Source organism: Centrocercus urophasianus, unplaced genomic scaffold (assembly GCF_019232065.1).
Source record: "Centrocercus urophasianus isolate 14NV4802_14NV808 unplaced genomic scaffold, USGS_Curo_1.0 seq_9, whole genome shotgun sequence".
NCBI classification, from domain to species: domain Eukaryota; kingdom Metazoa; phylum Chordata; class Aves; order Galliformes; family Phasianidae; genus Centrocercus; species Centrocercus urophasianus.
Genome location: NW_024885532.1, coordinates 21,168,757 through 21,193,620, shown reverse-complemented (window position 1 = coordinate 21,193,620; position 24,864 = coordinate 21,168,757). Strand labels below are relative to the sequence as shown.

General features: G+C 38.1%; 1 protein-coding gene across 3 annotated transcripts; it reads right to left on the bottom strand.

Annotated features, from left to right (window-relative positions):
- Window positions 1-1,696: 1,696 nt before the first annotated feature.
- DNAJC15 (DnaJ heat shock protein family (Hsp40) member C15) lies at window positions 1,697-22,696 on the bottom strand. 3 transcript variants are annotated; one of them, XR_006171995.1, is made up of 7 exons: window positions 22,577-22,696; window positions 16,606-16,657; window positions 14,628-14,701; window positions 9,086-9,162; window positions 4,987-5,057; window positions 2,750-3,827; window positions 1,897-1,984 (listed from the first exon to the last, which is right to left on the bottom strand). XR_006171995.1 is itself a non-coding variant. In XM_042838974.1 (6 exons), exons 1-6 carry the CDS (start codon window positions 22,676-22,678, stop codon window positions 1,914-1,916), a joined length of 447 nt encoding a protein of 148 aa, XP_042694908.1. In that variant the 5' UTR covers window positions 22,679-22,696; the 3' UTR covers window positions 1,697-1,913. The 3 variants fall into 3 exon arrangements, 1 of the variants encoding a protein (XP_042694908.1); XR_006171996.1 differs by lacking the exon at window positions 22,577-22,696 and adding an exon at window positions 20,701-22,117; XM_042838974.1 differs by lacking the exon at window positions 2,750-3,827 and having other exon boundaries at window positions 1,697-1,984.
- Between the last annotated feature and the right edge of the window lie 2,168 nt (window positions 22,697-24,864).

The window sequence follows — 24,864 nt, the reverse complement described above, 5'->3', positions numbered from 1 at the left end:
ATAAATCAATTTCTACGCTGTTCTCTTACACTGAGGATCTTCGCATCTGACAAATAAATAAAGTGGTTTCCAGAGGCAAAACATTTGTGAAGTTAGATGAATATGCTGCCAAAGAAATAGTATCTGTTTTTCCCAGTCCAGTTGAGGACTAAAGTACCAAACAGGTGCTGTTCTGCATGGCAGTCTGCGTGAGCGTTCTCCAAAGACAATCCTTAGCCAGCACAGTTTGCAACTGGTGACAACAAATTGAACAGTATTCACATGATTTGCTTGACTACATCTTTCCATTTGCTGTCCTGTCTTCATCCTCCCAAGCATCATTTAGTAGGTAAAACATAAGCTTTGCCAGTGAACAGACAAGGAAAGAATTAGTTGCTTCCATAGATTCCTACTTATGCTATTGCACATATGATGTTAGAGAACTAGGCACACAACTATTATGCTCTTAAAAGCACTGCTCATTAGCTTCACTCATTTCATGGCATTTTCCAGATATATGAACAGCCAAAGTTAATTTGTCAAATTTGTTAATTTGTCATAAGACTCAAAAGAGGACAAAAACTAAAAACATATTCCCTATAAAGATACAGAAAGTTGATTTGTAAGAAAAGAACTAGATTAGCAATCTCCAGTGCTCTGGTTTCAACTGATACTTTAGCTCTCTATACTTCATTTTACTCAACAAAAAGAAAGGCAATCACATGAAAACAACAGCTTGTCAGTTCAAAATTATTAGGAGGAATATTGTGGCTACCTGACACAGACATCAGTTTTCGTTTTGGGCAATGACTCAGATCACACACAGGTTCCACCTCAGAAAATTAGGGATAACTCCACCATCCCAATTCTCTCCTCCCACAGTGACAGCCCTCATAGTTTCTTGTTTGTTATTTTTTTCCTGCTCATACACAAGCCCTTTTTATTGCAGCATTAGTTAAATGACACAGGTGTGTATGCCCACTACCAAGCAGGATTCTCCATGCATCCTTTTTTGCTTTATCCAGTCTGTTAGTCAGGAAAATGACACTGTAGGTCAGGAAGTCTCTAAATCACCCATATTTAGTATTTTCAATCAGAGTCAAATTAAATTTTGTCATCTCTCCCTAATACAAGGAAATTGTGACAAAATGGGAATTATATGATATATTAAAAACCAAACAACAGAAAACCATCATATTCTTTCGTCCTTTCAAGGAAATAACCAAATATGGCTACCTACAACTGGGTGATGTGAGAAGTAATGTAGACCTAACTTGGAAAGTCTACACAAAGCAATAAGCAAAGAAACTGCTATTAAGGGTTTCAGCCACGTTTGCTCCCTGCTGTATCAATCACACACCAGGCACACGTGGCTAACTTATCTAATAAACAGATTACAAAAACCCATCTGACCCCACACCATGTGGACATGCTTTCTTCACTTCCACTGTATGTAAGGTGATACTGAAAAGTTGCCATGTGAGTCTGCCATCACCCCATGCACTGACTGAATACGTTATTACACATTTTCTGACAATTATCATCTTCATTAATGAAGGTAAAGTCTACCCAAGACACATTCAATTTTTCAACTCCCAAGTTTCACAAAAGAACTACTTCTGAAGAAAAACATTTTAAGAGAATTCTCTAAGCTTGTAATGTGTCAGAATTCAGTAAAAATGCACTAAAATTGAGACACAGCTGTAAAAGAATCCAGTTTGTTTTTAAATAGTCTTAAATCTTTAATTTCAACAATAAATATAAACATCCAGTGCACTGTTAACCAACTGTGCAGAACAAGTACATATGAAAGCTGTTGCACACTGTATCTGTAGAACCTTCCAGAGAAAGATGCATAAGAAGTGGGGTGTTTTTGTGTGTGTTTTCTGCTGGTTTGTTTTGTTTTGTTTTTCTGCGATGCAAGTCTTAGGATTTCAATTTTTGGTACTGGATTCCAGCAAGTCTTTTGCTTCGTTTATTTTTGTTGCTAAGTAAGGAGATCCACCTGGGAAGAAAAAAAGGCAGAGAAATACCATTTACATGTTTTTGCAGAGCACCAAACAACTTCACTTACAGCATCCCTTTATCATTCACTTTTATTAGCTTTTCCTTCCTAAACAGATGTTTTTCATACAGAAGATTAAAATGTGGCAATGACATAAAGCAAACTAATTGATAAGGTAGCATGAAGAATGTAAACAAAACTGAAGTTGCTTAAGAATAAAACTAAGCAATTTGTCTTGGAAAGAAGTCTGAAATCTAAAAGCATTTCACACTGGTGTGATTTAGATTTGTACTGCAGCATTACTGCAAACGTACGCAAGGTCAGCTGTCTCAAACACTCATCTAAAGCTGATAGCTATTATGTCAACCCACCTCAAAAACTAAGAGGCAACATTTTATAAATAATTTTGACAAAATCATCAAGCATGTGCACGCATACTCCAAGCCTCTCCTCCTCTAGACACCCAGAATTACCAGGCAGAAACTGTCACATTAAAGCTATTTAAACATGGTACGCCTTCTAACTTCTAGTCCTGAACACTGTCATTGCTTTACGCTCCATCTAACAATTTGATTACAGTTCAGTGGTCTTTTTGTGTTTGTTTTTTAACTCTCCCCTTGAGTGCCAACCATCTGCCTGCAGTCACTGACAACAGCATTACAAGGTCTGTATCAGTAGCTTACCACTTACAGGAATGCACCTATATATCTTCATTTCTTTTTTACATAAAAACGTGATTGCAGCAATACTGCTCAGCACACTAACCAGCCTTTTCCAAGGGGGCTGCTCAATCGTAACTCTTCATTCATCACAGCAGACAGTGATAGAAGACACACAGAAGAACTAGCACTAAACGCTCGTAAACACAAAGACTTCTTCAGGTCACTTTTGCAGGAATCCAAATCATTCTAAAGTCAGTTCATAGCCTAATAAAACAGCTGGAAAAAATAACGGAGTTCAGCTGTCTTGTTCATGCTCTGTTTTGCTTGAATGCAGTCCTAATAGCAAAGGCATGTGAGGAAAGTGAGGCAGGGCAAGGACAGAAAATTGTCTACTACACTGAGTACTGCTTCTTTCAAAACCCTGACAAGTAAGGACTATAAGCTGCAATAAACTTTGTATCCCAAGTAATTTTCAACTTTGCCTTCAGTTTCTACATTACTAGAGTGAATCTTAAAGTAAATTCAATTCAGTGAGAAGTGTTTTTACTATGTTCACATCCTGAAACACCCTCAAGTGCCATATTAATTTTGCAGCCCTCCAATGAGAGAAAATTCAATCTCATGATTGCTTAAGTGTTTGTTTATAATTAAAGCAAGTCCAAAAGACTCATCTCTTCCTCTGTTTCTGTTAGCAAGCATTCTTTCACAGAATAAATAATACATATAAAAATAACATACAGTATATCAATATAAAAACACTTTCAAACTGAACTGTGCAAAGGTTAATGAGCAACCATTCTAGTACTGCTCACCAGGGATGTTCTTATGCAAACTTCTATTAGTGATTTATTTCTAATCACGGTTTCTTCATTGTTTTGAATCTCAGGTAATATGAGTAACTTTTCAAATCTGTATTTATTGATCTTTCTTCTACCAACGCCAGCTGGTAGAATTACATTCTAATGTTGGATATTGCTTGTAAAAGCACATCTGTGCTACCAGAGCCAGAAGAAATGAAGTTGAAAACATAACCAAGCAAATCTCTCTGCAATGCCACATGTTCAAGATTGTTCCAGGTCTGAACTCTGCAGCTGAAGACATTAGACAACACTTCTCTCTTTGGCCATGACAGAAGAGCTGCAGGGGCAGCATGGAGGCACAAATCCCTTCACCTGGTGCTCCTGCAGAGAAAATGCTCCATCTTAATAGCACACAGGAGGGCTCACTACATCATCAAAAAGTACACTGTGCTTAGCTGCAGGCACATTAAGCTGTAAGAACTGGCCCCTAAAATGATCTTTGTAAGAGGAACTGCTTTTTTTAGGGGCAACTCAACATCCACATGGAAATTCACTACTCTGGCTCAAGTCTCCAATGGCTGCTACAAGAAAACTTTGAAATTCATTACAGAAAACTTGTGACCTCTTAGATACTCTAGTGGTTAAGAGGTCTCTGGCCATAATAATAAACCAGAAAAATCTGCACATATTTTAATATATGTGTGCGTAACTTCTACATTACAAAAGTGTGAAAAACAGAAGTGTGACATCAAATAAGCAGGAAAACTTTGAATTAAACCCAAGTGGTAAAGACAGTAAAACAGCATCGACTAAACACTTCACCCAGCCAGTGGTCAGTTACTTTTTCCATTCTTTTAAGATGGGGTAGAAGCAGGGAACCCTGTAATTCTCTCAAAAAGATACAAAAACCCCATGATTTTGCCTTTTGACTTCTGAAATACAGCGTAACTCTTCACCATCTGTTATTTTAAAGTAGAAACAGCAATGAACATATGGGCTTTCTTTCTCAAGCAGCTGCAGTGTAGTTAAAGTTATAATAATAGCCTTTCTATAAGACAAATTTACATTAAAAAACCTGACTAGTAAAGCAACAGTGCCCAGCTTTACATTTTTTTTCCAAGTGAATTCAAGGAAATCCGAAATTATGCAGAACATTTTCCCACAGAAAGTTACCTTCCTCCACGTGAGTGGAGGAAAAACAGGAACGGGAGTTTAAGAAAAATATCACAGCTCATTTTTTTCATACTTTGGAGGAAGTTGGGTTTTGGGTTTTTGTTTGTTTGTTTTGTTTTTCCTATGTGTGTGGACCACTGGTAGTCCTACCTGAAGCAGCACCTTAAGAAAACCTTAAAGAAACTGGTTAAAGCTGTGGTTCATAAAGCCTGGAAATCAGTCTGCTTTATCTGATGCACAGAAGCTTAAGTCTATAAATAAACTTCACACAGCACGGTTATTTATATAATCAGTAAACTGAAAGGATCTCATTTAGGGCTCTTCCTTTCCAGCTTTGATTAAAACAAAGAAATAAATAAATATTTACCTTTATCAGGATGATTCAAGATCATGATTCTTCTATGGGCTGCTCTGATTTTGGCCTTGTCAGCAGATGGACTGCAAAAATAAATTGAAGTGCTTACCATAAATTCCACTGCATTCAGGCTATAAATTAGCGGTTTATACTGGCTTCAAAAATAATTAAAACTTGAGATTTTCCCCATCTTGTGGACAAAACATAAAACTGCATCTTTGAGGAAGCAATACCAACAAAGGGATGTAAGTCACACCGAGGACATTTTTAAAAAGCCTTTGTATTTGACACGTGCAAACATCCTTCCGTTCCTGTTGATTTGTTTCTTTTTTCTTCAAACTCAATAAACCCACAGCCATTTAAAATACATAATTTGGAGGAAAAAAAGAGCTCCGCAATACAGATGGTTGGTGTTCTTATCATCAAATGCAGAAAATACATCTTCGCTCCCAGAAAACAGGTATTTATACGACCAATGACAAAACATCAAATATTTAATATTATCATATTTTGTTCTACTGTAAATATTTTTATAGTTGCTATAAATACTTTCTGTTGGAGCCTAGGAAAAAAAACCTATCTGTTATTTTTTGCAAAGCTGTTCAACGTGTTGCATTCAGGGACATGTTGATTTACAAGAGCTACATAATGTTGTTTCCTTCAATGACAGATACATAAAATATGTACTCCAACTAAATTAAATATGTACCTTACCAGACAAACAACCACTTATGGATGCAATATACTGGCACAGTAGGCTCTGGTATGCAAAAGGACAGTTGGAATGACTTGTTTTTTTGTAATCTGTTAGCACACAGAAATGAAACAGTGTTTTCCACTTCTTCATCAGAAATTACTCACTTAATTTTTCTGTAGGTAGAGTTTGAATGCAAGATATCAGCCTAACTCCCACAGTAAACAACCCCTAATTATTTCACTATCACAGGGAAATGAGGGTATGTTACAAAAATACCTCATAGAACATTTCAAAAAATGTAAAAAACCGCAAAGAAAGAACATTTCAATTGAACAAGGTAAGAATTAACCAGAAGCTTTGAACTATAAACTATAAAAAATGATTTATTATCAGATAGCTAGAAATAAAATATACCCATATTTTTATTTGTAAATCAGCTGTTTAATAGTATTTTCTCATTGTAACAATAAAACCTGAATATAATAAAGCATTACTTCGAAATTCAGATGGGCAACATTTACCTGGAAAAGTTGCAGCTGCCTATTATGGAAAATCAAGCAGTTTTGTCCTAACAAGCAACTGCAAAGATTCTATTTTATATAATTTTGATTAGTTAATGACATACTGCTCATCTGGCTCTAAAGACTGCTCTTTAAAACCTTGAATGGCATCATAAAAAAATACCTTCATGTCAAAATCATGCTCTTGTTGAACTGGTACAACCTCACAACCTGAGACATCTGTGTCCTTGCTGATGGGCTTCTGTCAGCCTCTTCTTAGAGGCTGCCCAGCTCCTCCTGAACATCAGCCCTGCCTTCAGATGCATTGACCATTTCCACAAATGACAGACCCTTCAGTCAGAGGAATGTTGGTGAGGCTGGAAGGGACCATGGTAGTGGGGAGCAGGCTCATCAAAAGCCATAGTGAGGGGCTTGGAACCTGGCTTGTGAGGAGAGTTATCACACCCTTCAGAAATTTAGCATTAGCAATTTCATAGTAGTAAACCATTATTCTTAGCACATCTGTATTTTGCTACTGTAAAGCATTTTTGGTTTAGGTTTAGGAAAAAAACTTAATATTTTCACTTCCCATGTTATCTCAGACACTCCTCCATATTTCGTACCAACACTTCCTCCTACTGAATGTGCAGATGTTAAAATTATTGCAGGTTGTATCGAATTTCAGCCACCTGTTCTTCACAGAATAAAACTTAAGATTTGGAAGAGAATAGATTTAGACTAATTATTAGAAAGAAATTCTTTATTGTGAGGGTGGTGAGACACTGGAACAGGTTGGCCAGAGAGGCTGTGGATGCCCCCTTCCTGGAAGCATTCAAGGCCAGGCTGGATGGGGCTTTGAGCAACCTGGTCTGAAGGGAGGTGTTCCTGCCTACAGCAGGGGGATGGAACTACATGGTCTTAAAGGTGCCTTTCAACCCAAACCATTCTGTGATTCTATGATTTGTTAACATTTTTAGTACCGCGCTCTTTAGCTTTGGACGCCTTTTCCAAAGATAAATGCAAACAATATACATGCGTGTTTCTGCCAAAACCCTTGCAATTTTTGAATATGGTTATTACAGAAGAACATCTGGAATATGTAAAAAGTCAATGCACTTGACATTAAAAAGCCACCATTATATCATCAGAGGATCACATAATGGCTTGGGTTGGAAGGAATCTCAAGGATCATCAAGTTCCAGTACCCCTGTTGCACGCAGGGTTGCCATCCGCTACATCAAGTACTAAATCAAGTTGCCCCATTCAAAGGTTCACCTTTATCATGTCTCATGGTTATTACTTACAGAGCGTCCATACATACACCTGAAATAATGAATAAAGCCTCTGCTTAAAAATTTAGTATGACTTGGAGGTGATGACAAGACAACAAAGGATAGAATAATAAGATCAATCTCTAGGCAACCTAGTTCTGGAGCCTGGCAGCTTTCATAACACTTTTAACACTCTTGGGTTTTTTTGGTGGCCCTTCTACACATACACTATAGTAAACTGAGTTAGAATTGGCCAGTAAGAGTTCTTTTCAAGCAGTGTGAGAACTTCCCATAAAGATATTATCCACGCAGCTACACAATTAAAGGTTCAACCCTTCAAACATTAAGGACTTTAGTTGTATCTGATTATGAATGCTAATTGAAAGACTGAGCCCAAACACATCAAGCAGTGTCACTGTTCAGACTCAAGCTATTAAGATAAAAAATTAACAGGGGACTGATTACAGATATGGGGAAATTTCAGACATGTACATGAGAGTGTTCAGAGTAAGCTGTAAACACACTTCAATGAGCTGCAGTGTGCTACTCTGGAACATGACAGAATGTGCCCTTCCAAAGTAAGTGAAAATATTAATATCAAACTCATAGGTCCGAGGACAAATTTCTGTATAACATTCCTATAAATCTGCTGTTCTATGTGCAAGCATGACATATTTGAAGAAAATATGTGCGACCTGGTGTAGGGAACCTGCTTTGGCAGAGGGGTTGGCCTCGATGATCTCTAGAGGTCCCTTCCAACCCCTACAATTCTGTGATTCTGTGAAAATGTTATCATTTATTTTACAGATTCTTAAAATGAATGCCGCATCTGCATATTTCCATTATGTCAGAAGCAAACATAATCTTGTTTGGCTGCTACTTCTAAGCCCCAGTTTTCACCACCTAACTTCCGGAGAGAATTCAAACCATCCTCCTTATTTTTTCCTCATCTTAAAATTAAGAACTAATCTAAATCAGAAAATCCACCACCTCAGGTCAGATCCGCTCTTCTCAGCTGGAGAGCCCTCAAACTCACCATTTGTTTTACAGAAAACACTAAGACATGTGCTACTGTTGGCCATCCATGTTTCTGAAAAATTTCTACTCAAAAATCTATTGATTCTGCAGCTTGGAAATAATTTCCTATACCCAATCTAAATGACAAGTGTCTCAATGTATTTATGCTCGGAATACGCTGCAACTCTTTTAATCCATACAAATCAAAGAGTATAGAAAGGAAAAAATGCATTGTATGAAAAAAAAAAAAAGAAGCAAAATTGATCTGTTTTCCTTCTTCATCAGTATAATCTACAATATTGCTCATTTCAAGGTTTTTATTGGAAACCAAGCCATATGATTGCACTAATTAGCAAAGTATGTGCTATTCTGACTATTTTAAGAGCACCAATTCTCCACTGCAGTATGTTACCAAACCTTCAAGCCAAACACGAGTCACATGTTTTATTAGTATTTTATTGTTTGCTTTCTAGCTTAAGCAGAATATTAAAATGGTTTATAAGCCATTACAAGCCTTTGGAAAGAAAAAAAGAAAGATTTTGGCTGGAGTATTCTACGTTCTTGCAATATGCATTTTCTTCATTCCATACTCACCAAACAAAACCATATTAATGCAGCACACTTACCTTACACCTAAAATAAGACTTGCTTCACGCCTACTCATTTTCTGCTCAAATCCTCCTTTATAGTATAATGAAAGACTCTAGAAAGAAAAAAGGCAAAACAAGCAATAATTAGTTTCATGTACGAGGTGCCATGACCTAAATCATATTTATTCCACCCCACTGAGAGCCTAACATTCATCTGTAACTTACTTTGAAGACATGGAACGGGTAGAAAACAGATAATATGAAAGGACTTCTCCTGGGTGTTAACACATACAAAAGCCAACCTAAAAATAGCTATGTGTGTTTTTACAATCTTCCAGTGCTAATCGGAGGTATTAATAGCTACAATCATTAAAATCCTGCCTTCAGGCAAAACAGTCCAGAATCAAAGTACATGCTAGTATAACGTGATACACTGTACGTGTTCGTGAGGGCAGGGAAGAGAAAGGGAAAAAGTTGTTAAAAATAGCTTTGGTGGCACTGAAATGGAAAATGGCAAGAGTGATTATGTTCTGGCATCCAAGAATTAGCAAGTGGTGACTTTAGTCACTGTTTGAAGAGGAAAGGAAGAATTGAGACCAGAGATTAGGCTGAAAGTGTATTTGCCAATTATAAATACATCTTTAAATTAAAAAAATAAAATAAAATAAAGTTAATGAACAATTTTTAATGGTTAGCAACGATCTCCTAAATGCAAATTTTTCTTAGAGAAGAATAAGGGAGTAGTCCATTGCTACTCCCTAATAATAGTCTAAGATGCAAAATTTCCAGTGGCAACAGATGTAGCTCCAAAATGTAGCCTTTGGGAACTGGCACACAGAAATTACTGAACAAGATGGAAGTTTTTTTCTCAATGCAAACATTGGTAGGGGAAAAATAAGCCATCATAAGGAAGTCTAGTCTGAGAAGAGTTGAGATTATTTTTAAATGTTCCTTTTACCCCCAAGCAAAAGTGTGCCTGGCCCTTAATAAAACACTTTTCTCACTAGCTACTAAATATATCCATTCATATCCAGTGAGAATTTTGCATTGCATTTATACAAACTCAAGTAATATCAAAAGCATTAAAGCATTTACAAGGGTCTCTCTATGATGCCAAAGCAAAGTGCTTAAGGTCAGGAACAACATTCACCCAAAAGCTTACTTCAGAAATAATCAGGAATTGCTACAATACAGAATGTCTCTGAAGGCAGCAATTCCCAAGCGATTTGTTGTAGTTTGCTACGGTCCGAAGCAAATCTTATTTTTCTTCTTTTCACCCCTGCAAATCATACATGAGATAATCATCTCTGTAATAATTCAGCTACCGTCAAAACTGATCTGACTGCAAACACTTTGCACCTATAACAAAAATCTGTTGAGGAACTACTGCTACAGTTGCAGAGTAAAACAAAGCACATCTGTAATAGTACTCAGTAACAGCACAGGCTAGAGCATGGAATACTCAGGGAACGCAAATGGTTTCTCCAGTCCTCCAAGAGGAAACAATTTGGTGATTAAATGGCCACCAGGTAATGTCCTTGAAGAGGTAAAACTGCCCAGAAATTTGCAAGGACACTGAACAATTACTACAACCAGGAGAGAAAAGGACACCTAAATGCCTTGTGAAGTGTTTCCCAGAGCTTCTTCCAAGAATCTTAAATACAGATAGATTTCTGAAAAGGTTAATTCCTCTCTGCTCTTCATGCATAGCACACAGCTCTAAAATAAGAGGACACTCTTGGTTCCCTCTTCATGTAGAGAAGAACAATATTTGAATTCTCTCTTAACAAAGTTCCTCTCTGTTCTTGGTAGATATCACTTAAATAGCTCATTTGATATCACGGAATAAGGAGGAATGGCTACAGGCTTAAATTCAGAAATACTTTTTCATGTTTGTAAAGCACTTGTCCTTGAAATTGTTCTAACTTCAGGAAGCTTTCATTCGGTTCGCTTTCAAGAGGAATGAAATAAGAAATTATGGTTTTTTTATGTCCTTTGGCAAATAAACAAATACGAACTTTCAAAATCAGCCAGGGGAAGTGGTCAACAAAAAACATTTTCTTCTCAGAAGTGAAGCACAGGATAAGGATCATGAATTTCTTACATTAAGATATTGATCTTCAACAGAATTTAAAGCAAAAATAATTTAAATGTAAAGTCATTGTTCCCCTTGGTTAGAACAGGGGAAGAAACATCAAGTCTTCATTTTAGGAAATATCTCAGCAAATTTCTAGGTCCAAAATAAAGCAACTTTTCCATGCTATTCAAATTAAAATTGAGAAAAACATGACTTAATTTCTAGTAATGACTGCAGTGAAAAGAAACTACATTCAGATATTTTTCTGCTACAACTTCCTGATCTGCACACAGTTCCAGACACTATTATTTAACTCTGGCTATTGGAAAGAATTTTTGTACTGGAAAAATCATTAGAATGAGCTCTGCATTTCTTCTTGCCATTGCAGAGGGGCAGGGGAGCTACCATTTAATTTGCCTCATTTCCGTGTATGCTGTCACTGTTTAACAACTTATGTAAGCAAATACTGCTATTTAAAGGGTAAGGGGGAAACAGAAAATGTCTGGACTTGCTCAGCAGATGTGTATTCATTCTTGCAAATTTTAGCATTAGGCAGTCAGCTAAGAAAATCCTGACATCTTCATGATACTTTTTATGGCACAATACAGCAGAGGAGTGACTGTTTCCATGCAAGATAAGTGATATTTGCAACTGAAACCAGACATCACGTCATCTTACATGAAGTGGTATTTGTTTCTGATAACCTGTGTGTTGTTTCACTACTGACATAATCAACTGAAGAAGGTAAACAATGCTGGAAGAAAAAAACAAATGCATGTACACACAAAATGAAAGACACGACAAAACACCTATTTAGAAGCTGTGCTATCATGTAATAGTAAAACTTGCTGATATCAACTTTAACTTCCTTAACTTCACTTGGAGAAAAAAAAAAAAAGTAAGATGGACTAGATATTGTAAGAGATGGTTGCAACTGTTAGCTCTTAATTTAGAGATCTGTGCATCTGAGCAGAAACAGATCAAATAACAAAAACTGAGTACAAACGTCTCCAGCAAAGCATTAAAGAGAGCCTTTCTTCTGGAACTTGGAATTTTCAGGACTGTTGAATTTGGAGTTTTTAACAATTTTGCCTAGAACTGTTGTGTCTAAATTCTAAATACCATTGATTCAACAAAGAAAGGTATAGCTATTAAAATAAAAGGGGAAATAAAAACTAGGAAGTAAGAAATTAGTGTTATGATTGACAGCATTAAGGTCTGTCTGAGGAGAAAAAACAAATGACTGCTGTGACTATGTAACTCCACAGAGAACCAAAACCAAAACTGGAGTTAGTGATACCAGTAACAAAATCGGGTTCAAGATAAAACTAATTTAGAAAAAGAAGTATTTCTCCAAAAATCAGCAGCATAATGACTAAGTTACAGCAGCATTTATTCTTCATCATTAAGAAGTCTATCAATTTAACAGGCGTAAATTAAAACTGAATGAGAAGTAGGAATTCAGAGCAAAATGTTACTTACTTGCTCTTATTTGCTGTTTTTGGTTATAACTGTTGACTGTACATGTTAGTTATTTAGCTAAGTAAATAGTGTCAGATACTCAAGATCCAGCAAGTAGACATTCTAAATGTTCACTTCATAACTGCTCAACTTGACCTCATGTAAGTAATTTATTAGTGAGCAGGAGGAAAGGATAAACAGCATCACACTGTGAAGCTGCAACTAACAAGAGCTGAAAGCAAGGAAGATAAAAAAGTTACTGCAAACAGGAAGAGAGAGTAGGAGCACACAGAGAGAACCAGTTAGCTTTTAAACAGGCAGCTCGCTTCACAGTCTTCCTAAAAAGGGTGTGTTGAGGGATAGAGTTTGATTCTGGAAAGCTAAGGTAAGCACTGAAAAACATAGTGACCAAGTTAGGAACCTTCAAGCACTACAGTGAAGAAGCACTAAGCCTAGACACTGACTGTCACAAATGATTCTTTCTCCAGTAAACATCAGCAGAAGTACTGACTGCTTGATTTTCACTGTCAGCACAGTTTAGAGAACACTATATTGTAAAGAGACATGATGAAACTGCTATCCCACAGTTTATATATAAGCAGCTTCAAATTCCCCCAAACAAAATCACGTGATACTGCTAAAAGAAGTCTGGAAAATAAATACTTACCCAGGATCTTGGTATATAGAATTTTCACTTTGTATTGTTTTAGTGACAAATGACCAATAGGAAATAACTGATTGCTAAGGGAAAAAAGCATATTCCAAGAAGGTTGACCCGTAGAGTTACAGAACAGACAACCTTTGCTGAGAATTACACAAGAGTCTTAAATGTGAATTTTGATTGTAGAAGAAATAAAAAATTGTCATTACCCTCACAAATATAAAGTTAACAAATATATATAGGAAGTGGTAAACCAAAAATAAGTTTTTACTCTATCTAGCAGATCTCATGTCTTCTGCTGTTCGCTGTATTTTCAAGTTCAGTAACAGAATATTCTGCTGGAGAGAAACATAGAACTCTGGCCTTCAAGGCAGGATATAAAGGCAGAAATAGATTCAGCTCCACAGACTAGGAACACTGAGAATTCAGAATCTCCTGTTAGTGAATTCTGCAGTACCTTGAAAGTCATCAAGGAAAACAGACTTGTAGTGAGACTGGCTCAGCCAGCAAAACGGTTCAGAGGGGTACAGTCTCCTAGAAACAGACACCTCTCTATGCAGTAGTATGTCATATTTCCATATGTTAAAGAGTCAGTGCCTGAATTCTTACATGCAAATGTCTAAATTTAGATTCTTTAGCCTGTATCTAACAAACGGATAGATGCGTTGGAGTAAAACTTCTGGAGAGGGAAGATGAAGATTGAAGCACTCTCTACTCTGAAGCCACATACCCTTATTGCTTGCTACTTCAAGCCTTTAAGTCAGACTGTATCCACATCACATAAAAGCAATTTAATTCACAGTACCTAAAGTCCCCCCTGTTGTTTTGGCAGGCAACATGGGAACCTCTCTAAAACTGATTTTAGAAAGGGAAAAACGAAATTGCTGTTGGTCTCACAGTAGCAATGCAGTATAGGGACAGGGAGTGAAAACTGATCCAGGAACACTCTAGGGAACCTGCTTTAGTAGGGAGGTTGTACTAGATGATCTCCAGGCATCCCTTCCAATCCCTGTGATTCTGTAACACCATATCTGGCTCATACACACTGCAACTGAGAATAAGTTTGGAACTGCCCCAAGAAAAAGACAACCAATGTGCAAAGAGATGGAAGTGCTTGTTTTCTTGTTCACATGTGAGTTGCAAACAGAGAAAACAAGCTCCTCTATCCTCTTGCAACCCATCCTGGAAGTTTATTAGATCATCTTAAAAATATATGAAATAAATGACAGAACATACAGAGTAAGGAGTACTCCAATCCAGGGAAAAAAAATAAAAACTAAATCTAGCTGGCATTCGTCATATTCAACATAAAATGACTTCCTTCTAAATATTTGACATATAAATAGATTTAGCTGGTATCAAGTAACCTCCAAACTTACAGAAGTTGAAATCTTTTTTGCTGTCTCTGTAATTGCCTGCCCCAATGGCTTCCAAAGGTGGAATGCATAACGACCTGAAAAAAAGGAAGTCAAAGGAACCATAAGTGCCATTTAAACACACACGTACACAAAATGTCTGATATCTGTTCATTAGCTTGAAGCAGAAAGAATTTTGGGTTATAAAACAAAATTATTCTTCACTGTTCACCTTCTCATTCCGTTTATTTTCTGTATGGTACCTTTGCACTTTACTGCTTTTCAAGATATTCCCTCAATGTCTGGTTTTGAATCCTGCCCAGCAGAAGTCCTGGGTAGAAGTCCTGTGACAAACTTGCAGAGGTTTACATTTTTCAGTCTTCATACTGAGAGTGTGTGGGGAGGTAATGCACATAATATAAAAACATAGCCATGGTCTGCAAACATCCATTGTGTTTGTGCACAAAATAAATAAGATTTAAATGCATTTCAATATGACAAATGAAGTTATCAGCATTGTGAACTTTAAGATAAAGTGCAATAAGAACATTAGCTTTGGATATGCATTATTTATTAAATAACATTCAAAGGTTATGTCTTCCAAAAAAATATATCTACATACTACATGTATCTTGATGTAATGTTGCACGCTCAATCACGTATTTTGTACATTCTACATTTTATTTTCTTACAAAGAGAAGACCTGATGGTATTCAGAGACATTCAACTCTCAAATGGCAGTGAACATCTATAGCTAAGAAAGGGTACATGAATCTATATTAGACTTTGTTCTCTGAAGCACAAAGGTCTACCAACTTAAGAATCAAAATTTGTACTGTTACTGGTAGCTTTCCCTGTAAGTTCTAACCCTCCAATTTTTGTTTTGATTAATTATTCATTAGGAATGTAATTTGTTATTAAATATAATGGGAAAAAACATTTTTATAAGACATGGCTCTCCCTGACTCAAAGAACATCTTGCTTTTAGTCTTAAAATAAAGGATATCTCCGTAAGTTATTGTAGCCATCTATGTCTGTCTGTGCTAACACAGAAGTCAAAACCCCTGTTGGAGTACCATTGCTGAAAAGCTGTCATGTATTAATAACATATTACCTCACCTTCTTAAAGCTTACAATTACCATTTCATTGCTAGTGATCACTACTAATTCAGCTTAACCAGCAGAAGAAATTCCACTTCTACTGTCTTCTGTTTCTATATGAGGATATAGACATGAACTGGCTTCTTAATAGATGTGTACCACCAAGTATCTTGCCTCTCCTTCCACTAATTAAAATAAAACAGCTGCACTCACAAAATACCTGCTGACTTTTTTTGTATTAGGATGAATCTATATGCATATGTACTTGGCGCATGCATTTGCACACAGCTGAGCACGGCTGAGTTTACATCCTGAAAGTAATGGAAATTGATTCGTGTATTTCAAAACTAGAAGAGACCACACTTATCCCATCTGAATAAATCAGCATGTAAATCACATTAAGCCCACGACCTGTGTTCAGAAAAACAAATCCAGATGCAGAGTTCAGGGAACAAACAAGGTACTACAGGAACAGGTTAATATGATGTATAACTGTAACTGCTAAAATCTTTCATTCCACCCTGTTTGAATTTGTCAAGCACCACCTTCACAGCACTAGATCCTGCTGTACTCTTCCGTAATAAAGGGCCTCACCTTGCAACCTTGCAACACCCTTTTATATGTGCATCATATAGCATAATCCTTTTGCACTATATTTTGCAGACAGAGAGCATGCAGAACCTTTTCACTGCTGCCCACAAACAAGTTTCTCTAGCAGTGACTTTTTCAAAAAGAATTTTGGAAAATGTACCAAGGATTCTGAAGTGATGGGAACTACAAAGGGACATGATTCTCCACAACAGCCACTTCCCAAGTGGTTTTCATAAAAACTTCATGAACCTCATTGGAAACAGCAGTAGGCAGATAAGTGGATCCACAGTCAGCTGGTAATTTAGCTTACCTGCAAATGCAACAGTTGCCACACCGAGTCCAACTGCTATCATAGATCTGGCCTAAAGCAAGAAAATAGCAATCAGAATGAATTGCACATTCTCATTTGGAATATATGCATCTTTAACAGTAAATATTTTTGATGTCTGCTGTGGACATTTAATATGTAATTTATATGAAATATGAAGTATGTATCTTTTTTCCAAAGGCTACATCAAATCTTATAGCACTGCCTCATTAACCTATGGCAGTGCTTCGGGTTTAAGTTGGATTAGCAAATCAGTGAATAAACACTAACAAAGTAACACACAGTATGAAATAAAAAACACATGGCAGACTCTGCTCAGGATTACTGGAATTTTTATGCAAAGACCATTTCAACGCAATCTGAAACAACGTTCACCGTAAAAGAAAGTATTAGTTTATCACAAAACCATGGGGAACAAAACAGTCCCATCCCACAGCTGCAGCCACAAACATCAGTGTCTTCCATTGTTCATCCCTTGACTCATGGAAGCCACAGTCAGACACAGAGCCTGGTAATCTCTTCTCATTATTTACTGTCAACCACTGTCTGAATGCTTAAATTACAGTATAAATATTTGTATGACAGTTTTCAGACAGTTTTCGTTATTGGCTTAAATTTGCTGTAGGTCTAAAAGTCTTAAATTTGTTTTAAGTGTCTTGCAACCAAACCCACAAAAAGATTTGAACATTTGATTCAGTAGTAACTCCTAACTCCTGCTAACTCAAAAATCCCAAATAGGGTGGGTATATTTTTCTCTGCGACGCCCTGAAGGTCTGGAAACTTACAAAGGACCATAGGAAATATCTCCTTGAGATGTTGAACAAGAAGCCTCTAAATGATATGCAGCCAAACCGACTTCTCAACCATTTCCAGAATTCAAGGATGAAGAACATTGCAAGCCTGAGTGTCTGGTGTATGGTACTACCTATCCATATCTGATAGTTTAATAACACCTTGAACTTTTCCCCAGGAAGCAAGAGAAATCAGATTAGGCCTGTTTAACTGGATTTCAAAACAAACACCAGTGAAAACGTTTTTATCACCAGATTCATTCTCCTCTGGATGGCTTTCTGCTCTGCATTTAACCAATAGCTCATTCACAGATTTTCTACCAACAAATCTGAGAGCGGAACTGCATGCCCAAATTTTGATGTGCCCCAAAAAGCAGATTTAGTGTCACGTAGCTACAGTGGCTAAAACTCTTGTACTCAATCTCATTCCCAGGCAGAGTAAGGGAAGAGTTGAGAAATAGGGATTTTTAAGCTTTCTAGAGCTGCATAGGGACTAGAGCACAGGTCAACAATCTTTCCTGCACTCAGGTGGCTATGCAAAATGGCGGCATTTCCACCACAGCCAGCAGCTCCTGTCTGGCTGTGAAGGAAGGTGACAGTCACTGCTGCCTGTAGCATTGAGCTCAGAACAGAAGCAGCAGCAGATAGAGATAGGACCATGAGGAATGGTTTTAAACTGAGACAGGGGAGGTTTAGGTTAGATAGTAGGATGAATTTTTTCACTCAGAGGGTGGTGATGCACTGGAACAGGTTGCCCAAGGAGGCTGTGGATGCCCCATCCCTGGAGGCATTCAAGGCCAGGCTGGATGTGGCTCTGGGCAGCCTGGTCTGCTGGTTGGTGACCCTGCACATAGCAGGGGGGTTGAGACCAGATGATGATTGTGGTCCTTTTCAACCCAGGCCATTCTACAATTGGGCTATGCTGACCACGAGCATAACACAGTATTGCAATTGCTGAGAGGCTTCTGGTATGAAAAAAAGAAAACAACAAAATTCCACACACGCTGGTAGTGGAGCTCCAAAGTTAAGAATGAAGGAGTTTTGCCCAGAGGTGCTTTAAAGTCACCTCTCTGTTCTATTTTATCATAGACTGAAGTCCTGATATTAGCATTCATGCCTGGATGTAAGCATGTAAAAATAATGCAGCAGTTTAATATCTGTTCTTCCTTCCAGTTGCACAGTTTCCCTTCCTCTTCAGGCCATGAAAAATAAAAGTATGCTACCTCAGATGGTAAAGGAAATAAAACAGTGAAGCACACTGTTCATCTCTTCATTAAAGTTGTCTACTTCTTCACACAGATCAGTTTTCGCAGGCTCTCAGTATTCAAATATGAAAACTCGATGAGATTCTTCTAATCCCTCTGTTTAAAGACTAACCCACAACAGCCACAATGCTTCTGGAAATACCAAAACTCTAAAGAAATTATATATTATTCTGTTCTGTGGCTTGTGATCACGGATTTACGTGCAGTAGAGACTTTCCTTGACTCATTCAGACTGACTGTGAGAATCTTTTACTAAGTGTTTACAGTCAATTAAGAGCCCAACAACGTGTGAAATAGATCATATTGGAAAAAAAAATATTTATTAGCCTGTGCTTGTCAAAACTTATTCTTGCCTTGCCACCAAAAGGTAGATTATGTCAGCTTCATACCTTGTCAGTTTACAACAAGGTACACTGCCACTGGTAAGAGACACCTCATCACAGGTAAAGGCAGAACATTGACGTAAGGCTAATAAATGATACTTGGACTCCATCAGCTCTGCACAGAAGTTGCTTAAGTGTTTTTGCAGAGTGGTCTGTAAGCAGTGTAGATTCCCTGAGCACCGTGTCCACTGGGCTATATTATTTCAGCCTCAGTGGAATGCACAAGCAGTTACAGGAAAGCTAGTGAAAAACAGCACTTAAAAAAAAACATAAGTGTTATAGTAGTTCTAGGATAGGAGTGCTAAGCAGGATCAGCAGCAATCCGAAGACCAGGCAGAAAAGTAGCTAAAGTGATGGGGTGATCAAGCCACAGAGCCATGAGAGACTGCCCATGTTTACAGGTGAGATAAAACTATCCAAAAAGCTGAGAAACATCAAAATAGAGTAACATCCCTTATTTATGTTAGCAGCAGGTTAGAAAAGAGTCACTTGCTATGTATTAGCCACAATGGTAACTTGTTACCTCAAAGCATCCTGAATGTTTGTTATAGTGTTATACTGAACATAGTGTGAAACTGAATTTAAATCAATAGAACCAAGATTGCACAGTTCATCTTTTACTACCACAGAGTCTCTTTTTAAGCTAATGGTAACTTCACTTATGGTGAAGTCCAGTCTGTCCCAGTTTTCTTTTCCACGCTCACTTAACTCAGATGATTATTTAGAAGGAGAAATCAAGGTTAGTCTGGAACTTCAAAATATACAGCAGCAAATTTTATTGTTACGACCATAAAGCTTTAATTACAGGCACTCTTCTCGTCAATATGAAAGGAAAGCAACTCGCTCTCACATCTACCACCATGAGCTTTTTTGGCCCACACTGCTTTAACATGCATGCTATTTCATATTCAAAGGCTCAAAATATTAATAAACACTCACTGACTTCAACTATGGCAGAATTGACTTTTTTGGAGGGAGGGTGAAGGGGAAGGTGATTTAAAATTTTTTAAATATGTAGGTTTATACAAGAAAACATTCCTTAAGATCCAAGAGGGGAAAATAAAGAAATAGAAGATTAAAAAGTAACATCTGTCCCTTTCTTTATTCAATGAATCAGCTCCCAAAGGTTAGTCATCAACCCTGTGCTATTGCTGATCTCAGTCTTTTATTATGAAGTTCAGTTTTAGTAACAAACCCTCTAAGATACAGATAACAGTAAAACTAAGTTTTGCTAAATCTGCAAAGTTTTGTTTTTTTCATCTTTAGAGAAATGTCTGTAAGGAAATACATCCACAAGACTTACCAGAGTATTTGGTAAACAAAAAAAGATAAAGCATATTGACAGACAGCATATCTAAAGGTATACACCAGACACCACTTCATAGAGAGGTCCAAGAACTAATCCTTTAATATGTAAGTTTTCTGTAGCCTTAATCTTTTTAAGCAGAAGAAACTGGGAAGAGTAAGATATTCCTAATCCACAGCACTCTGCTTTACAACTCTCTTCTATAAAGTAGAAAAAAAGAAGTTAAAAAATATAAAAGGCAATTTCAAATGCATAATTCTAAAATTTCAGCACAACACTGTTACATCTAACAACAAGCTACAAGAACAAACTTTATAGACATTAAAACATACCTGCCTGCACAAGATCTGGATTTTATACTCTGGTTCTTCTACTGCAGTCAGTGGAAACACCCTCCTTGGTCAAACAAAAAGTACTCTGCTTCCCTAATAACTAGCTTTAAGATATACTGCTAGGGCTCTATACTTTTTTAGGGCCACAGACAGCTATAGTGAAATGGAATAAAAAGCATGTAGAAAAACAATTATTTGTTCTGATGGACTGGACAGCAGTTTGTTAGTAGTCCATGGTTAATTGTGGATAGGTAAAAATACGGATGTATGTACCTGAAATCAAGTAAATGCACAAATGCAATATGCTTAACTAGAAACTTCGTTTTAAAAACATGTTTGTTTTTTAAACAGCTGTATGTATGCTGCTAAAAATTAGAACTCACAAGGATATTAACCAAGCATGCAGAACTATTTCCAAGGCTTTTCTCCCTTATTTAAACATTCTAAACCTCAAATAAATGACTGCATCTGGCATGGAAGTTACAAGAAGGTTGCTATTCCCCAGAAGAGTAGCTACAGTACTAGAAGGCTTCAGAGTTTATTAGAAGGTTTCAGAGCAAACCACCTAATTAGCTGTATATGGAGCTGGATGCACTGGGATTATATTAAAAACTACCTGCAACAGATTTGATTTCATAACTTAATGCTTTCTGTCCATTCTCACCTCCCTATGAAGTTTATTTTCCAATAATAAATTAAAACTAGTTTCAGCTAAAAGCTCATCTCCATACACACCCAATTTTCATGTCTATTTACTTCATTTATTTTATAGTAACTTTCTGGTTTTTCATACGAAACTACTACAAACTTAAAAGTTTCTGACAATTTTTCACAGGGGACTCTACCAGAGCAGTAGATTCACTAGCAGAAGTGTTAATGTCAGGCATTCAACCAGCCTTCCTGGATATGTATTCATGATTAATGAATTCTTACAGCTGTCCTCACGGACTCTATGCCTTCACTGTTGTTTTTCTGTCACTCCAAACGTAAAACAAGTATAGTTATCATCCTGCACAACTTAAAAGCAAAATTCAGTTTGGGAACAGAGCTGTTTCAGCCCTGAAGGTGATGTTTGTTATCCCATTTCATCTCTGCAACCATACTCTGTTACTCTGTAGCAAGATGAGGTATACTGGGCTTACATAGCAAGCCTGTGGGTAGCTGGGGAGCTGCAGGAGTGTCTTCTTGTGAACCCAGCAGCAGCTGCCCATGTCAGATTACTTAGAAGAGATGAAGCCATTTAAATTAATTTATGTTCCCATCTTTTGACAGTAGTCTCTAACCACCACAGAGATGCCACATCTCTACCCATACTAACCATAGATGAGCAGGTATGGCTGTATGTAAAAGAATGTAGTATCTCAGCGTCTGGAGCCTCATGGATGGACTTCCTTCCCTTTTTGCTATGAAGCTCATAATTACTCATAATTACTTATAATTACTTATAATTACTCATAATTACTGCTGAATTATCTCTGAAAAACCCCAATTGTGAACCCCAACGCTGGTCCTCGCTCAGCTTCTCCCAGATGACGAGCCGCCAGGAGAGAGTGACTTTTTTCGCTGAGACTTCCACAGAACCAGCAGAAATTAGAGCCTGCTCTAATAGAACTCACGCAGTGTGGAAGGATTTGACATCCCCCGTCTCCCTACGGTAAGGAAGCACAACTTCAGCTTTCCCGTGGCTGACAGAACCTCACGTTTAACCCCGCGTTAAACGGGAACAGACTGCGATCCCACCAGGCGTGGCCTTGGGCAAGGGGCCAACACCGCTATCCCTGCCTGTGGCGGATGCCGGCCCCGGGGGAACAACGCTGTGAGGGCAGAGTTCGCTGCTGTGCTTCCCCGCCGCCTGCCCGGCTCTCAGCGCGCTCACCAGTCTCCGGTCAAGCTCGGTTTGGCCCTTGCCGGCGCCCGTAGGGCCCCTAGCGTACTCGGCGTAGCGCAACGCTTCAGAGGAAGCCCCGGCTCCCTCCATGATGGCGGGCGTGACGGCAGCGCTACGGGCCGTACAGAGGGACAAAGCAGCTGAGGAGGCGAAAGGCAAAGCGCCACCCCCCCGCGCCGCTCAGCTCTGACCCCGCCTCACGAAGGCGGAGAGGGGGCGGGCAGTACCACAGCGTTTTGTGGGGGGAGGGGGAAACGGTCACCGACGTGGCTCGGTCTTCTGGGCTTTGTCGTCGCCTCCCGGGGTTACCGTGAGGATTACTTGCCTCCGACTGTGGTGGCTCCCTCCTCATTGAGGACAGGCGGTTAGTTGGACGGGTGATAGTGAGGAGGGCTGGGGATGTGTGTCCTTTTGTCCTCACGGCTTGTATTTTTTGCACCTTACTTGATGTCCGTGTATAGAATCGTAGAACCATAGAATGGCTTGGGTTGGAAGGGACCCCCAGGAGCATCAAGTTCTAACATTCTCGCCACAGCCAGAGCCATCAACCTCCATATCTAATACTAGACCATGTTGCCCATGCCCCCGTCCAACCTGTCCTTGAACACCTCCAGGGACAGGCATCCACAACCTCTCTGGACAGCCTGTTCCAGCACCTCACCACTCTCATATAAGGAACTTTCCCCTTGCATCCAATCTAAACCTTCCCTGTTTAAAACCATTCCCCCTTGTCCTATCACTATCTACCAGAGTAAAAATTTGATTCTCCTCCTCTTTATAATCCCCTTTTAAATACTGGAAGGCTGCAATGAGGTCTCACAACCTTCTCTAGACTGAACAAGCCCAACTCCCTGAGCCCTTGTATACTTCATAGGTAGGTGCTCCAGCCCTCTGATCATCTTTGTGACCTTCCTCTGGGCAGTATCCAACAGCTCCACACCTTTCCTGTACTGGAGGCCTCAGCATGTGATAATGCATTATGATTTCCTGAAAATGCCGCCTGTTGGGATCAAGGTTTATCCTACTGAACATTTCCAAGTGTTACCTCAAATGCAGTCGTTGGCAGTCACCATTAGTCCTATATCACTAATTGCAAAATGCTCCATCTCTTCTCAGTAATACAGCATAACTGCTCTTCCTTTGCCCTTTATCTAAGAGGTTTGCCATATGTCTTAACTGGTGGCACTGGAGTTGAATTGTCTGGGGACAACTGGGACACAACACTGGGACACAACAAAAAGAATTACTCTCTTTATCTCCTGTTTCAGAGAGTGATTTTTTCTTCCAAGACATCATTCTGAGCACGTATCACAGTTCTGTACATACGATTGATACTTACCAATCTTCTATAACATTGAAAGGCAACTGCTTTAATTCAACTTTAAGTATCTTCATAAAGTACAGCTATTAGCTCAAAGATGAGTTGACCATATATAGCATTTAATTAATCTTTGGCAGATGTCTAAATTTTACTTGATACAGCACAAAAGCCATTGGAAGTTGTACGATGATCCATCTGGCAAGAAATAAATACCTTCTTACTTCTTCATCCAACATGCAACATTACTATACATGATTATATTTGCAGTGGAATTGAATTTCTTGTAATCTTAAAACCTATTTTCAAGTCCATGAAAATATCCCCAACTCATCACTTTTTGTTCATTCATTTGCATAGAAGTAATGCAGAATAGCATGTCACTTACTACCTTTCAAATAGCACGCTCAGAAACTGAAAATACTTTTTATTTCTCCTTTATTCTCCTTTCTTGCATAGTATAGCAACTTGCTCAGAAAATCTGTGTCTCTCCTGATGAGTTAATGTTCTTTGTCGAAAGATAGTCATCTCTAAAAGAATAAACTTTGTGTTTATTTTGGGGACAAAGCTGAAATGGTAGGAAATAAAAAGAAGCCAAATAAATAAGAGTAGGAGAAAGTAAGAAGCAAATCTCTAAAGTGAAAGATTGTAGAAAATATCTCCTTTTTTTTTTTTGGTTTCAGTTTCTGCAAAAGTTTTTTTCTTTTTGTATCAAAAAAGTATTCAGACATAAAAGTAGCCCCCTTGAATCCACTGGTTCAATGATAGTTATGATAGTTATTCATTTTTACTACTGTGTGTGATTAGCTGGGTAAAGGTAAGAAATAGGTGTGGGTGGCTCTGAAAAAGCCTCACTGCTTCGAAAAGTTCAGTGAACAAGCAGCAGCAATGGAAAACAAAACAAAACAAAAAACACAGCATCAACAATAATGAATTTAAACACTGCTTTGTAGTTTTG